The sequence below is a fragment of the Pseudochaenichthys georgianus genome, chromosome 22, assembly GCF_902827115.2.
Source record: "Pseudochaenichthys georgianus chromosome 22, fPseGeo1.2, whole genome shotgun sequence".
NCBI classification, from domain to species: domain Eukaryota; kingdom Metazoa; phylum Chordata; class Actinopteri; order Perciformes; family Channichthyidae; genus Pseudochaenichthys; species Pseudochaenichthys georgianus.
Window position 1 is genome coordinate 1,041,152 of NC_047524.1, and position 16,031 is coordinate 1,057,182.

General features: G+C 42.1%; 1 protein-coding gene and 1 long non-coding RNA gene across 2 annotated transcripts; one reads left to right on the forward strand and one right to left on the reverse strand.

Annotated features, from left to right (window-relative positions):
- Positions 1 to 358: 358 nt before the first annotated feature.
- Positions 359 to 2,655, forward strand: LOC139432895 (uncharacterized). Its single transcript, XR_011642482.1, has 2 exons — positions 359 to 514; positions 821 to 2,655. It is a non-coding gene; the product is annotated as an uncharacterized lncRNA (long non-coding RNA).
- On the reverse strand, positions 2,105 to 15,615 carry chp1 (calcineurin-like EF-hand protein 1). Its single transcript, XM_034110857.2, has 7 exons — positions 15,215 to 15,615; positions 14,136 to 14,208; positions 7,992 to 8,072; positions 6,154 to 6,281; positions 5,985 to 6,046; positions 4,684 to 4,806; positions 2,105 to 3,362 (listed from the first exon to the last, which is right to left on the reverse strand). The coding sequence occupies exons 1-7, from the start codon at positions 15,279 to 15,281 to the stop codon at positions 3,309 to 3,311; spliced, it is 588 nt and encodes a 195-aa protein (XP_033966748.1). The 5' UTR covers positions 15,282 to 15,615; the 3' UTR covers positions 2,105 to 3,308.
- Positions 15,616 to 16,031: the final 416 nt, after the last annotated feature.

Consider the following 16,031-nt stretch of genomic DNA (forward strand, 5'->3'; position numbering starts at 1 on the left):
TTCTGTATTACTCAATTGTGTCTGTTTTGGAGTAGTCCAGTAAATTAGAAGTTTTATTTTTATTCCATTTTCAAAAACTTGTCACAATGGTTATTCTGTTTTACACATGTTTAAACAGATACAGAAAGACGCATTATATTGCAAACGAATGTGAAGAACAGTTACAGGAAATAATTACGGTAACATAAAATACACACTTTGCATATACCTATCAATCATTTTCTACATAGTTACACAACAAATGGAGACGCAATGTTAATGTGTGTGGCTTAAAAATCATTATAGTACCATATTCAATGCAACCCTTGTGGAATACATAGCCAGGTCCCTGAATGAGAAAACCCCTGCAGACATGCTTAGGTCAGAGCTGATTTGGAGGCGTGTGGTGTAGTGCGTTGGTGTTCGGATCAGGGGGGCACTGGTTCAAACCCCACTGCAGTCAGCATGTCGTTGTGGGCAAGACACTTCACCCCAAATTGCTCCTGTGGCGGGGATTGCCCACAGTATTGAGTATGTAAGTCACTTTGGATAAAAGCGTCTAACAAGTAACATGTAATGTAATTTAAATGATTTTCAGAGCTAGTTTCCAAAAAATGTAGACATTTTTTTTATGTCTTACAAAAACATCATAAAATATCCCTATATTCAATGCATCCCTTGTGAAATACATTGCCACGTCCTTAAATGAGAAACCACCTGCAGAAATGTTTGCTTTAGAGCTGATGTCATGGTTCGCAGCACTGACCTTGGTGTGATGATGCAGGTGTTTCAGCTGCAGCAGGTAAACAAAGCCTTTCTTCTTCTACGGTCACACATCCAGGTCTCCAGAACCGGACGTGTTACCGGGTCAAACTGCGTGGATAGAAGCCGTGCGAAGTGAGGGAATATTCAGAGAAGATTTCACGGTTAAAAAACCGTCGGTCAGGGCCTCTTTCCTCCCTCCTTTTACCCCGGAGAGGAGAAGCTCTCCTCGGCCGCGTCTCTGCAGACCCTCCGCTCTACGCCATGTTTGCTGCTCCACTACGAGACAACGGGAGTGAGCGGGGATTGGTCCGCAGACCTGTCTATCAAAAAGGAAAGCCCGCCCCGGATGTACTTCTTCCTTTTCATTCTGTTTTTTTTACTTTTTTTTTTATTTTAAATTCATCCATCTGTGTTTTTTCTAGTGTTTAAAGAAGAGTATAACACACGGGCTTTTTTCCTTTTTATATGAATACTGGTTTTAAAATGTGTATAGTCTTGTCTTCACTAGTTTCCATGTCATATATAGGCCTATATCCTTTATTTAATTAGGTAAAAGTCTCATTGAGATCAAAGAGCGACCTGGCGGAGAGGGCATCACCAACAATGTTACAACAGATGAACACAAAACAATACAGGCAGATGAATACAGCGGTTTTATAACACAACTGAATGTGTGTGAATGTCATGTGACCTAATGACTCAAAATCAGGGACAATTAGGACACACCTCTTTCTATTGGATGTTAGTCCACCTTCTATTTTATTATATTTTTTGGGTACATTTAGCTGTTTTTTATTGAAAACATGTTTTAATCGCCTGGTAAATGCAAATATATTTGTATAAAATATGGAGTTTTGTTGCTTTTATGTTTGATATCATATTAAAGTGAATATCTTCGGACACTTAAAGACATCACCTTAGTCTTTTAGACTGGAAGTGACATTTTTACATGTTATAGACAAAATTACAATTAATCAAAAAACAATGTATTAATAAAGACATGAATGGTTAGTTAAAGGTCCCATGTCATGGCCATTTCTACTGATCATATTTCCATAGTTGAGGTCTACACATTGGTTTCTCATACAGCATCTCTGTATAGTATGTGTATTCACCATAGGTATTCACTCCGTCCTAAACGGCTTGCTGGAGCTCCTCCCCCACCCCAACAAGGGGACAGGTAATAACCAGAAAAGCATGACATGGGCCCTTTAAAGTATAACATCTCTGACAGTACATGTATGTTTATATATTTTATACATTTATTGAAGCAGCAAAAACCAGTTGTTTGAGATCAATACGTGTCCAAAATAAAGGAAAATGTTAAAACCAGACACAGAAGGTAAAATAGACACAAAGCAAGCATGGCACATAATTTTATTCAAATCAAAAATGGATGAATTACTGAGATAATACCAACATGTGAATCATATCTGATCGATAACCACATGATTAACAAGTCGTATTTCCCGCAGTCGGCTGCTGCAGGGCGAGGATTTGACAAACAAAGATTATAATGTCACACTTAGCCTGTACAGAAAATATATATTATTAAAGCATCTGATTCTCTAAAGCAGCTGGAACTGAGAAATGGGGAAATCAAATGAACGTTGAAGCAGTTTGAACGTCAACACACATTTAGACACCGCATCAGCAACCAAACAAACAAACGGGAAAAATAAGAAGACGTCGTCACCGCTGTTCCTGGCGATACATCTTTCCCATAGCAGCTGATGGAAGCATGATGCACCATTGCACTGGTTTTACTGGTTTTAAGTGTTAAATCTAACCTCCCACTCTCCACCACAGGGCTTTCAGACGACTCGAACACGGGGTAACACTTTTTTTTTTTTCTTTTTTTTTTAAATCAGGCCACAGTGGCAGCTAAATCGGGTAATACCAATTTAAAGATATATTAGGGAAGACACGCTATAACAGAGTTCATTACTGATGACATTGAACACATGTCCTAGCTCCAGCAGGCGTTGACATAGCGTGGAACTCACTTTGGTGCAATCCTACAGGTAATTAGAATCTATTGGCAGCAGCTAGATTATGAAAAACAAAATGCACAAACATGGCCATAAGGGTTCACGGTTGAGATAACGAAGCCATGGCACTTCGTGAAACACAAAGTGTGCGTTCAGCTTTAAATCGAGTAAGGAACTCAGAGCTGTCGGCGATATTAAGGAGTAGCATTTAAAACACCGTCTGTTTCCACGAGGAATCACACATCTTACACGTTAATCCGTTGCATAAGCATAGAGACAAAGACACAACATGTACTAGCTATTGGACGCGTTATCGTACCGAGCTCGGACATAAATCCTCCTGTGGAAAGTGGAACCCTCTAAATGTTTCCTAATAAATAATGTTCCAAACAACAACAGTGACATTGCATAAAACAACCCAAGGCACTCTTCCCTTTGTGGACAGGATCTATGAGGTGATCTGCCCGGCAACGGCGTGTTCTCGTAGTGTGGCCCGCTGTGAGTTCGGGCTCCAACTCGCATGTTGAAGCTCGACTCAATTTAAAAAAACAAAAACAAAAAAACATCAGCCGCTTAGTGCAGGAACCGGATGCTCATTTTCTGTTCCACGTCCACTTTCTCCAACACCTGAGGAACGACAACGGAACAAGTTAGTAAATACTTCTGTAATGTTTGATAGACACAGACAGGGTGAAACTGAGCTCACACGGCCTGTTAAGTATTAACTCAAACACAGACTGGGTATAAGCAGGAATCCTGAAGTCAGAGTTAAGACCTTTTAAGACCTTTTAAGACCTTTTAAGACCCTTCCCATACATTTTAAGACCTCATCGCCACTTCGAGTTCTAACCGGTTACCTTGGCGACACACTTTACCTCACATTGACTATATACAGTATTGATTGTCCTTCCTCCTTATCTTCCAACCATTTGGACGCAGACTTGCATTTCCCCATAACGATGTTGCTTAGCAACCGGCGTAAACGGACCTTGGCGCTATCAAGCAGTGAGCGTGCGATGTCCTGTTCAGATCTAATCAAGTTTTATTTTTATAGCACATTTATAAACGATTTTTGGTGGAGCCGTATGCTGTACATATAATAAAAATAGCCTCCAGTAGAGACACTTTACAGCAAATACAACAGCACAGATTGTTCAGAATATCAGTATGAGAAAAACGACACCCTCTGTCCTTAGTCCCTCTGTCCTTAGACCCTCACATCGTACAAGGAAACACTTCCAGAGAAACCCCACAGATTAAAGGGAACATGGGAGAAACCTCAGGGAGAGCACAGAGGAGGGATCCCTCTCATTCAGATGACGTCACACCCAACGGGATGCCATCAATAAACTACAGAATCTCACTACACACCTACGCAGTGACTACATTCAGGCAGACTGCAGAACACAACCTCTCTGGACCATTCATATACTTACTGAAAACAAGCTACAACATGTAACACCTTGGGAAATGCCGTTTAATACTTTTTAAGACCCCGCGGACCCCCTGGTAGAACATTAAACATTCACTCTGGGAATGAAACCGTATGTGGAATCAGTTTCAATAAATACATTTGAACCAACTTGTTAGCATTTGTTCAAACCAAAATAAAAAGTAAACCCAGGGCTTAGATTCATTTAAATGCATCTCGTCTTTTCATAGTAACTTAACAAGGATAATAGTTTTGCAAAGATTGCTTTGTTACGGTGTTTATATCAACTGTAATGTACGGTGCCGTTCGGTCATATACCATCTGGGTGCAGCTAACGAGAGCAGAAACATTTCTATGGATGCAATGAAAAGCAATTTGTCATGTTGTTTTTGGATATTTACATTTCTTGTAAACTTGTCTTCCTTATAGTTTCAATAGAGGTTCTATGTTTGCTCTTATTTGAGAACGTATTGCTAGATCTAAAGCCCGTAGTACAAAGAGATGTATTAAACGTGCCTTGATGAACTCGTTGAAGGAGATGGAGTTGTCTCCGTTGGTGTCCGCCTCCTGAATGGTCCTGTCGGCGATGCTGCCCAGCTGCTCATCAGAGATGTTCACACCCACCATCATCCGTAGCACCTGGAGAGAAGTCGTGAAAACACAGAAGATGAGCGATAGGCCGGATGTCTGCACAACAGCGTGTGGCCCGCTCTGTCGAAATCAGTCGGAAGTCGCAACGGCTCATTTCAAAATAAACGTGGATTCGCGTAAGGGTTCGGGCGTTTTGTTTGATTTTAAATAAACAAAGTCTTGGCTTTCAGAATATGAAACTTGTATTTCCAAAATCACGCAATAAATACATGTTTGAAGCTCGTGAAGGGAAGATGACAGCTCTCACTCGCCACTCGGCTGTTCCGCAGCGCCGCCCCCCCTCCCTCCGCTGACATTATGAATGTAAGGCGGAGAGTATTCATAGATAACACGGCAGGGTCCGTTACAACACACACACACACACACACACACACACACACACACACACACACACACACACACACACACACACACACCCCCCCTTCCCTCCGTACTACTTTGACCGTTTGCTACGCTAATAACCAATCAGATCGATGGATTCCAGAGAAGAGGAAACTTTATATAATGTGACATATTTTGCTTAATATTTGGAGAACAAAAACAATCCTGATATCATTAGAAAGCTCGGAATCTCCTCTTTCCAACAGTGTATACAACTCAACATGTGTCTTCGGGTCAATGCGACGGATGGAGCCGGTCACATACGGTGATGGTGTATTTCCACACAGGATAATTTGTAGTAATTATGGTTAAACACATGACTGTAGCGATTACAGATGAAATACAGTGAGTAGTATTTACTGAATAACACGCAGCATCACACTGAGGCTCATCGTCACACGAGGCCGGCGACACAAATGTTTTGCGCCAAACAAGAGAAGTGTGTCTGAGTCATTAAACCCCGAGCTTACAGCAATTACAGGTCGCACAATGTCACACAAACCCAGATGGGACAATAGATAACAGGCAGCGAGGCAAAACACGGGACGTTACGGCGTCTGGAGAAATCAGAGTTAAGCTGAGATATCACGTCACTATCAGCAGAGGGCAAAGTCTCCCCCTCCACCAGGAGAGCGAGTTCACTTAGTATTGCCCAACAGTCTTTGTTCAACACGCAGAAAAGCAAATATTTTAAGAGGTAACAAAGAATTTCCTGGAAGAAAAAACATATTTGCAATCGGCTCCACACACACGGTGACTCAGCGGTTATTCAGCGGTCCACTCACCTGCAGCAGCTCGTCCCGAGAGATCTTGTCATCTCTGTCCAGGTCATACAGTTGGAAAGCAACTGGAGAAATAAAAAGTAAAGAGTCAGGACGGACCCAGTGAGATCGCTGTGTGAGACCCTGTGAGTGATGGTGATCCCGCCCCCTTTGTGACGGCGCTGTCACTCACACATCAGCTTGTTGGTCCGGCTGTTGAGCGGCTCGCTGACGGCGGCGTTCTTGCTCTTCTCGTTGTCCTCGATGGGCCTGAAGTGAGCTAAAGTCCTCATGAAGCCCCGGAAGTTCACCTGGTCCTCCCTGAGAGACAGAGACAGAGACAAATATAAATATACAGCACAATAAAGTGGAAAAAGCGATGCTAATGTAAACACCGACCATAACAGTCGGGCATTGTTTCTGATAGCAACGTTTCTGATTGGCCCGTGGGTCCACATTTCAGATATTACGTCATATCGGACGCAAATCTGGATCAGCTCCGTTGTTCCCCGTTTTTAGAGATTTGGGTACGGAGGAAAAGAGAGAGGGTTTTATTTTCTGACGCTGCGTGAGTTCCCCGACACACCGGGGACACATGTTTATGGAGAGAAGACATCAAAATTGGATTTAGCTGACGCTTTTATCCAAAGCGACTTACAATAAGTGCGTTGGACCAAGAAGACACAACCTTGAAGAAAACAGAATCATAAAGTACATCAGGCTTCATAGAGCAAAAACATTTCAAGTGCTACTCAACCGGCTTTAGGTAAGCCAGCCCTTTATTAGTATATAAGTGCTTTGTTAATAGTTCTATCGCTCGAAGTGGAGTCGAGAGAGATGAGTTTTCAGTCTGCGCCGGAAGGTGTGTAAGCTTTCTGCGGTCCTGATGTCAATGGGGAGCTCATTCCACCATCTTGGAGCCAGGACAGCAAACCCACGTGTTTCTGCTGACGGGAACTTGGGTCCCCTTCGCAGCGAGGGTGCAGCGAGCCGTTTGGCTGATGCAGAGCGGAGAGCACGTGCTGGGGTGTACGGTTTAACCATGTCCTGGATGTAGGAAGGGCCAGATCCATTCGCAGCATGGTACGCAAGTACCAGTGTCTTGAAGTGGATTCTAGCAGTTACCGGAAGCCAGTGGAGGGAGCGGAGGAGCGGAGTGGTGTGGGAACATTTAGGAAGGTTGAAGACCAGGCGAGCCGCTGCATTCTGGATGAGAGAGGTCGGATGGCACATGCAGGTAGACCAGCCAGGAGGGAGTTGCAGTAGTCTAGGCGTGATGACGAGAGCCTGGGCCAGAAGCTGCGTGGCTTTCTGGGTCAGCTGGGGACGCATCCTCCTGATGTTGTAAAGCGTGTATCTGCAGCAGCGGGTTGTAGCAGCGATGTTTGCAGTAAACGACAGGTTGTTATCTAGGATCACACCCAGATTCCTTGCAGTCTGAGTCGGGGAAACAACAGAGGGGCCGATGTTTATTGTCAGGTCAAGAGTGGGACAATCTTTTCCCGGAAGGAAAAGCACTTCAGTCTAGTCAAGGTTGAGCTTGACATATATTATTTCCTAAAAACGTCGTTGCCTTAAAGGAATATGTGGCTCAGATTTCCTTGACCCTCGAGCTGTGAGGGCGACACAATGAAACTCACACTAGTCGTACTCGTAACCCAACACCGTTTAACAGAGTCCATCTCTGCACGTCTGTTCTCAAGTTAAACAACATCTGAAAAACCAGAGCAACAAGAAGACTTCCAGAAACCATCACCAGCCACGGCTAAATATAAAACACCATCTAACTTTTGGGGATTTTAATGATATGTTTGGAAACATGTGGTTTTCCTCTTTCAGAATGATAAAACAAAATGACTGCAGAAAATACAGAAATAAAAACCCAGATGATTTACTTCTGACACAGTTGGCAGATATACTTCAGGCCGCCACAGCTGAGGCCTGTTCAGATCTGTGGTGGTTGCGAGTCAGACGTTTAATGCACAGTCCTGCGTATAATCTAATCTTTAAGACCAATAACTGATAACTCACCCCTCGGGGAAGAAGGCGTTGATGATTCGGTCTCCCAGAGGATTGATGGCCAACTCAGGAATCCTCTGGAAATCTTCTCGACTGCAGAGAAGAGGAAATATGGCAAATTAATATTAACAAAAGCATGTTTTACAAAGAGATATTATTCATCTAAAATCTTGCAACAATTAAGGAAATATCTTAAACTGGGGCCAACATAGGGGTGCATACCAGTACCGGGTATTACCGAGATACCGGGTACTGGCGGCTACGGTATAACGTACCGAAATCAGATCAGGTTTTCGATACTTTTTTTAAAAATAAAAGTGAGGCGTTGTATCCTTAAACTCGCGCCCAAACCGGCGAAATTACGATGTCAATTTCCCCCGTGAAACTCCGCAAACGCGTCACTGTGGAGTGTGGGCCTTATTTAGAAAATCTAAAGTGTGGCTGCATATGCCTGCCAGTCTGAATGGTGGGGTCTGTACCCACTGCCAGTCTGAATGGTGGGGTCTGTACCCACTGCCAGTCTGAATGGTGGGGTCTGTACCCACTGCCAGTCTGAATGGTGGGGTCTGTACCCACTGCCAGTCTGAATGGTGGGGTCTGTACCCACTGCCAGTCTGAATGGTGGGGTCTGTACCCACTGCCAGTCTGAATGGTGGGGTCTGTACCCACTGCCAGTCTGAATGGTGGGGTCTGTACCCACTGCCAGTCTGAATGGTGGGGTCTGTACCCACTGCCAGTCTGAATGGTGGGGTCTGTACCCACTGCCAGTCTGAATGGTGGGGTCTGTACCCACTGCCAGTCTGAATGGTGGGGTCTGTACCCACTGCCAGTCTGAATGGTGGGGTCTGTACCCACTGCCAGTCTGAATGCTGGGGTCTGTACCCACTGCCAATCTGAATGGTGGGGTCTGTACCCATTGCCAGTCTGAATGGTGGGGTCTGTACCCACTGCCAGTCTGAATGGTGGGGTCTGTACCCACTGCCAGTCTGAATGGTGGGGTCTGTACCCACTGCCAGTCTGAATGCTGGGGTCTGTACCCACTGCCAATCTGAATGGTGGGGTCTGTACCCATTGCCAGTCTGAATGGTGGGGTCTGTACCCACTGCCAGTCTGAATGGTGGGGTCTGTACCCACTGCCAGTCTGAATGGTGGGGTCTGTACCCACTGCCAGTCTGAATGGTGGGGTCTGTACCCACTGCAAGAAGTTTATTTCTGGGAAAGGTGTCAACACCAGCCACGTCAGATCCGCCAACACAATCACATCATTCAAACAATCCCTCAAAACTCACCTTTTCACTCTTGCCTTCAACTCCTAATCAACTAACCCCTTGCCCTTATTCCGCCTAGCTTAGCACTTTTGTTGTTATTTTGTTTTATTTGCTTGTAAGCGCTTTGAGGACCAGGAAAAGCGCTTTATAAATGTAATATATTATTAACACATCCAACCTCCAACCAATGCTGTCTCGTATGGCAACCAAGTCCCTTTGTGTTCAGGGAATGCCGAGATCTCATGATCCGTTATGTGTTCTCTGGTCAGTCGAATCTCAGGTTGAATATTGATTATACTGGTGCCATTTTCTGTTTCCATTGACAAGATGTACTATTCACGCCTGATGGTTGATATAAATGATATTGCAGAATCTGTTTTTCATTGTTTGTTCAGTACTAAAAGGTCCAAGTCCCACAATTGAATTTAATATTCATTTGACATGTTAACTATATCATAAAGCGCTTCATGGGAGTAATTGCGGGATGATTCAATGTGTCCCTTATGCAACATGAAAGTATCAAGATATGTATCGGTTGAGTATCGGTATCAGTGGTATCGTAAACAAGTCAATGATATGCAACCCTAGGTCAACATAAAACAATTATATGATAAAGCTCACCCTGCCATTATTCTTTCAAATTTGAGATTTTTAAGAATACAAATCGAGCCCTAGCAAAAGGTATTAAACTGCAAAAACTGTCCAGACCCTTGAAGCCTTGATCGTTGCATCCTAAATTGTTACAATAAATGAAATTGTGGGAAATAAAGTGTACAGAAGGACTTTAAACCTACTGCCATACATGTTTATGACCACTGTTTACTGTCTACCAGCTGTTCATTTGGATTGTAATCTTGATTATGATTATTTAAAAAGGCTGTTACGACTGCTGCCTTCCTGTCGTCTTAACTGTGTTAATCTGTGTTGTATGTAAATGAGCTGTGCGGTTGCCCTGACGTGATTGGCTGCCATTTCCTGGTCCGCCTCCTGAAGATTGTGATCGGAGCACGCTGGCCCGACGCACTCCAATCGCAGTAGCTTAGTTAGAGTGTAGAGTAGTTTAGTTAGTGTTTAGAGTAGCTTAGGATGTTGTGACTGTTGCCTTTAGTTTAGCTGTGTTTTTGTACAGAACCCTTTTGTTAGTTGTACCACTTTTAAAGTGAGGTTTTGTTTCGTTCTTTATTTAGTGCATTAGTATTTATTTTCCCTGTATGCAATTAGACTCGTTTTTTTAGAGTCCTCCTTTTGTTTGGTTATTTATCAACCTGTGCCCTTTTTGTTTGTTCCAGGCTGCACGCCCGCCACTTTGTTTACCCTGCTATGTCAAATAAACCCTTTATAGTTATACCAATTCCAACTGGTGTGTGTTGCAATTCCTCATCCCTAGTGAGGACGTAACAAGGTCCCATGTCATGCTTTTCCGGTTATCACCCGTCCCCTTGTGTTATGAAGGTTTTTCTGCATGTGAACGGTCTGCAGAGTCTAAACCCTCAAAGTGCTCCCTGTAGCGAGTAAACCTCTAACACAGAGAAGACCTCCCCAAAACGCCTCGTTGGAGATTTCTCATTTTCCATTGTTTACTTCCTGGGTACTGTGACGTGTGAACACCCAGAGGCCACACCCTCTGCCAGCCTTCCACGAAACAAAGCTTCCCAAACCTTCCAGCGATGCATGCTGGATATGCACGGCGTAGGGCCCAGAAGAACGATGCTGTTCCTACTTTGTTTGGACCAGCGGGAGATTCGGGTACACAACCTGTAAGTATTCATTGTTGTTTGCGTATTTATGATGTTTAAAACAAACAAGGTATCTACCACGACTGTTTTTCGGGCTGCTACGTTGGGATGGCGGAGAAATGCTCTCCGCAGACGCTCACAGCGTAATAAACCTTTTTCTTTCTCAATATCAAGCCACACTTATTGTTTTTACTTCGGCTGTGAGTGTTTGTGTGCTCAGGATGAGTTTCGCTTGTGCTCCTGTATCGCCGACACGGAAGCCTGTCTGCTCCGTTGCAGCAGCGAGCCTCTCACGCCGCGACCAATCAGAGCACACTGGGCTCACAGGGAGGGGGGGGGGCAGGAGCTCCAACAAGCCGTGTAGGACAGAGAGGGAATACACAGACTACACAGAGACGCTGTGAGAAACCAATGAGAGTTTGGAACATTGAACAATGTAAATCTATTCTAGTAGACCTCAACAATGGAATCATGATCAGTAGAAATGGCCATGGGACCTTTAATGCTTAGCTAGCGTCTGGTGAGAGATGCCAGGAGACAACAAACAAATAGACCGTTTTTTACATGTAAGGGACATTTGTGTAAATAAAAACAACGGATTATATTTAAAACCAAGCGTTCTTCAAGGAGTGTATTCAACTACAAGCTCATTAAAAAGCACAACGGTTGAAATGTCATTACATTTTAAAACTGTGTGTGAACCCTGCTGGTCCATCGGCCGTGTGTTTTGGCAACTAATGGATGATAAGAAAGTCACCTTGAGAATAATGTACCTGCGACGGAAAATACCGGAGAACAAGCCGCACCAAGAGCGTGTTATGTGTAAACAGAACGTCTTCACAGGAATGACTTCCTGTAAGGGATGTCGTTTTATTTGACACTGATCTGCAAAGTGATGTGTTGGCAGCTTTAATGATTACCTGTTTCTTCACCTATTGCTGTTTCTCTCCGAACTCCAGATAGAGCAGGAAGTTAATCACAAACCCCAGAAATGTCACACCGAGGTCCCGACTGAATACTACAAAAAAAATCTCAAAGTTCTCAGATAATAAGATAAAGATTTAATTATCAATCCCGAATCTGAGAGTGAGTCACACTATGGCTGATCTTATACGATTCAATCACTGCACTGTTGGATTTCTATTTACATATAACACTCGTTTAATGAAATCAGGTTTTTTTAGAATCACAAATCTTGTATTGGTTCGGGTTCCACAGCCGGGACGTTTAAAGTGTCAAAACAGCTAAAGGACAGTGCATAGGTAGGATAACGTGAAGCAAACGCATGAAATAAAGCCTAAATAAGTCAAACCTAATAAAACATTAAAGCTTTTTATTTTGTAGTAAATATAATGTTTTGGTTCTGCTTAATTTTAGTCATTCCTCTTATTTTATTATATGAACATCACATGTCTGTACCTGATGTTGACAGACAGAGCCAATACAAGGAATGAATACCCTGCAGGCATTTTCATGTACATGTTGTTTTGTTCCAAAGCGACTTCCATACTCAATACTGTGGGCAATCCCCACTAGCGATTATTCGATTATTCGCTACAGTCGCCATAATCGAATATTATTTAAAAATAAAATAAAAAATCTGGCTTAGTTTCAACCAAAATATATATAAATATATATATGCTAATAATAGTAATAGTATTAATAATTGTAAATGGTCATTGGTCACACCACCAGTTTGTTTTACTGTAAACTTGGAGGAAGCCTGCGTGCAGACAGACTGCTGCTGGGGGGGGGGGGTTTCTGGCAACCCTAATCCCCACAGGAGCAATTTGGGGTGAAGTGTTTCAGGGACACAACGACATGCTGACTGCAGTGGGGTTTGAACCTGTGATCCGAACACAAACGCACTAACCACTGAGCCACAGCCCCCCATTTAAAGACAATTCATAAAGCAGCAAGTCACAAAATGAAGGGCTTAAAAAATGGTAGGCAACCAATGAAAGAGGATGTTTTGAATTACAACAAACAAACACAACAAATAGAAAGAAATAAAAGTCAATGTGGTTAAATAAACCTGCCAAATAACTAATTGTATTGCTTTAAGGAGGATTTACCACACGTTTTTATTTTTAATATATAACACTATAACGAATGACTTGTATATTTATATTGAATTAATAATGTATTTTCTAGTTTATTTAGAAAAATATGTTTTCCTACCAGAGTTCAATTTACAGGGTATGTTGGAATCCTGAAGTCAGAGGTAAAACCTTTTAAGACCTTTTTTAAGACCCTTCCCATACATTTTAAGACCTCATCTCCACTTGGAGTTTTAACCGGTTACCTTGGCGACACACTTCACCTCACATTGGCTATATACAGTATTGAGTGTCCTTCCTCCTTCTCTTCCAACCATTTGGACGCAGACTTGCATTTCCCCATAACGATGTTGCTTAGCAACCGGCGTAAACGGACCTTCGTGCTATCAAGCAGTGAGCGTACGACGTCCTGTTCAGATGACGTCAAACCCAACGGGATGCCATCAATAAACTCCACAGAATCTCACTACACACCTACGCCGTGACTACATTCAGGCAGACTGTAGAACACAACCTCTCTGGACCATTCATATACTTATTGCAAACAAGCTACAACATGTAACACCTTGGGAAATGCCGTTTAATACTTTTTAATAGCCTTCATTTCCGCTAAACTGATTGATCAACTTTTAGTACTTTTTAAGACCCCGCGGACCCCCTGAATTAAAACCTCCCACAAGATTTTACTGACGAAATGTTTTACTTTACCCACTCATTTATATATAATATGTGTTGCCTTGTTTTTCTGGATTTCTTTCATAGCATATTTCTCTATTTCATAGCCAGATTTATTTCATTCATAGCCATACAAACATGCAGAGATGTTCCCATATGTCTTTTAACATCTGTCCTCCAACATCAATCACATGCTTTTATTACATGGCAATACTTATGTTGATGGATAATGTATAATTGTTTTGCTATGATGTTTTGTCTTTGCTTTTGTTTGCTTTGTACAGCCCTTGGAGGCACTTCTTGTGTTGGGGCTATAATAAATGTTGATTTGATTTGAAGATACCTTGTCTCCAGGCCCAACTAATCAGCCACAACACGTCTGGTTTTAAGGTGTTTTATCTCTTCTGTGATGCTTACCTGAGGGTGCCGTTCTCTCCTTTATCCAGGCTGGTGAAGCGGCTGTACAGACGGGTGATCTGACTGTGGGAGACTGAGGGGGGGACACCAGAGAGAGAGGGGGGAGTCAACCACCATAAGACACCAAGATAACAGTGCTTCAGGGAAAACTACTTTCACCTAAATACTGGAGCTCATTCACTCTCCAAGCAGTCTTTTTAAGAGTTTGTAGTACGTGTGCAATATCACCCAGATTGATACACAGCCAAGAGTCATGCAATAAATGCAACTAACGCAACTTCCTTTTCAGTACACTAGGACTTTAATGAAATTGGTTTTAGCTGTTGACACAGACAGACAGACAGACAGACTATAAATTAACATTAGCAGAAAGTATATACATATTCACAAAATAACTGCTCTATAGAGCACCTAAATAACAAACAATATAACAACAATATTGAATAAATGGAATACTCCTCAATATAAAATCTCACTAAGCTACAGAAATATATAGAAATATACTAGATACTTTATGTCACAATGTGTGTATAAAGCTAATGTCTCCTTAACCCCCAGATAACAGGCTTTCAGAGCTTCAGGTAAAACCACTTTTCACCTAAATACTGGAGCTCATTACACAAGAGTGTGTATGTGTGCAATGACAATGAGTCAGGCGATAAATGCAATTAGGGCAACTTCCTTTTTAGTATTCACTCATTTGTATATATATTGTTTTCAGGTGGTCCCTTGAGTATTTAAAATGTAACTTAAAACCGTAATTTATTCTTCTAACTCAAATGTAAAGTGAATTCAATGTTTACATAATAGGAGGTTGATAGGCTGGACAAGCATGATGTACACTGCCTTCTATTCTGTATATATTTATATTGTGTATTCAATACATGTACTATATATATATATATATATATATATATCCTTTATTATTGATACAAATTCACTGTTTTGCATATTTTGTTTAATTTGCTCGTATGATATCTTTATAGTTTTTTGCCAAATTGTTATGTGATTTTACTGAAAGAATGTTAGCTTTTAATAGCAACACATATAAAGCTAATGTCACACAGAAATAAACTTACAGCCTGTCTCCTTCTTTATCTCTTCAATCTCCTCTTCTCTGAGTAACGTAGAGGCTCTGGATCCCATGGTGAAAGTTAAAAGGAGTCTTTTAATCCAAAAATCAATCCAGCTGGAGAAGAATCTCAACCAGGATTTATGTTAGAGTTAGCAAACAAGCTAACGACGCTAACAGCCGTTAGAGTTTCAGTTGGAATCCAAACGGCTGTTTTCTGTCCTCGAGACGCTGTTTCTCTGAGATATTTAGTTTTTTATAGTAAATATTTGCAATAGTCTGTCGTGTATTGATACTACGAGGAGGGGTTTTGGGTTTCGGCCGGGTTTTCTTCCTGTTTTACGGGCTTTATACATCCATGATGGGCTGGAACTAAAGGAGGGCCGCCTCCCCTGTCACAGCAGGGTCCGCGGGGAAAGGCAGCGGATTCTTCTGCCTGGTTGAAATGTGATGCTTAAATCTTGTTTACAACTATATTTCAATCTAAAATAAAGCAAATAATTACGGTTTCAAAATAATACAACAAGAAAAATATATAAAATGGTATTAATATCCGCCAGGCAAGCTAAAGAAAAGTTAGCTGAACGAGGGGGAACCATTCTGCTCAGGTGACCGTTTCAACCTAACAGCACAGCCTTCACAGACAACTGCTTTTGAAGATTATTTCGTTCCTCTTCAAATACATACATAACTACGCCTATTAAATAACTTAATAACTACATTGGGGATTAAATATATATGTGGAAATATAAAGCTGCACAATACTTAGATGTAAGTCAGACATGTGCCACTAGATGGCGCACTTTCATAATTTCACATGGAGT

Bases quoted from the DNA above. Each gene is read 5' to 3' on its own strand.
- chp1 (XM_034110857.2), bottom strand. From the start codon at position 15,281: ATGGGATCCAGAGCCTCTACGTTACTCAGAGAAGAGGAGATTGAAGAG. The intron at 14,209-15,214 runs GTAAGTTTATTT...TCCCCCCCTCAG, and splicing joins GATAAAGAAGGAGACAGGCT to TCTCCCACAGTCAGATCACC. The intron at 8,073-14,135 runs GTAAGCATCACA...TCTTCTCTGCAG, and splicing joins GGAGAGAACGGCACCCTCAG to TCGAGAAGATTTCCAGAGGA.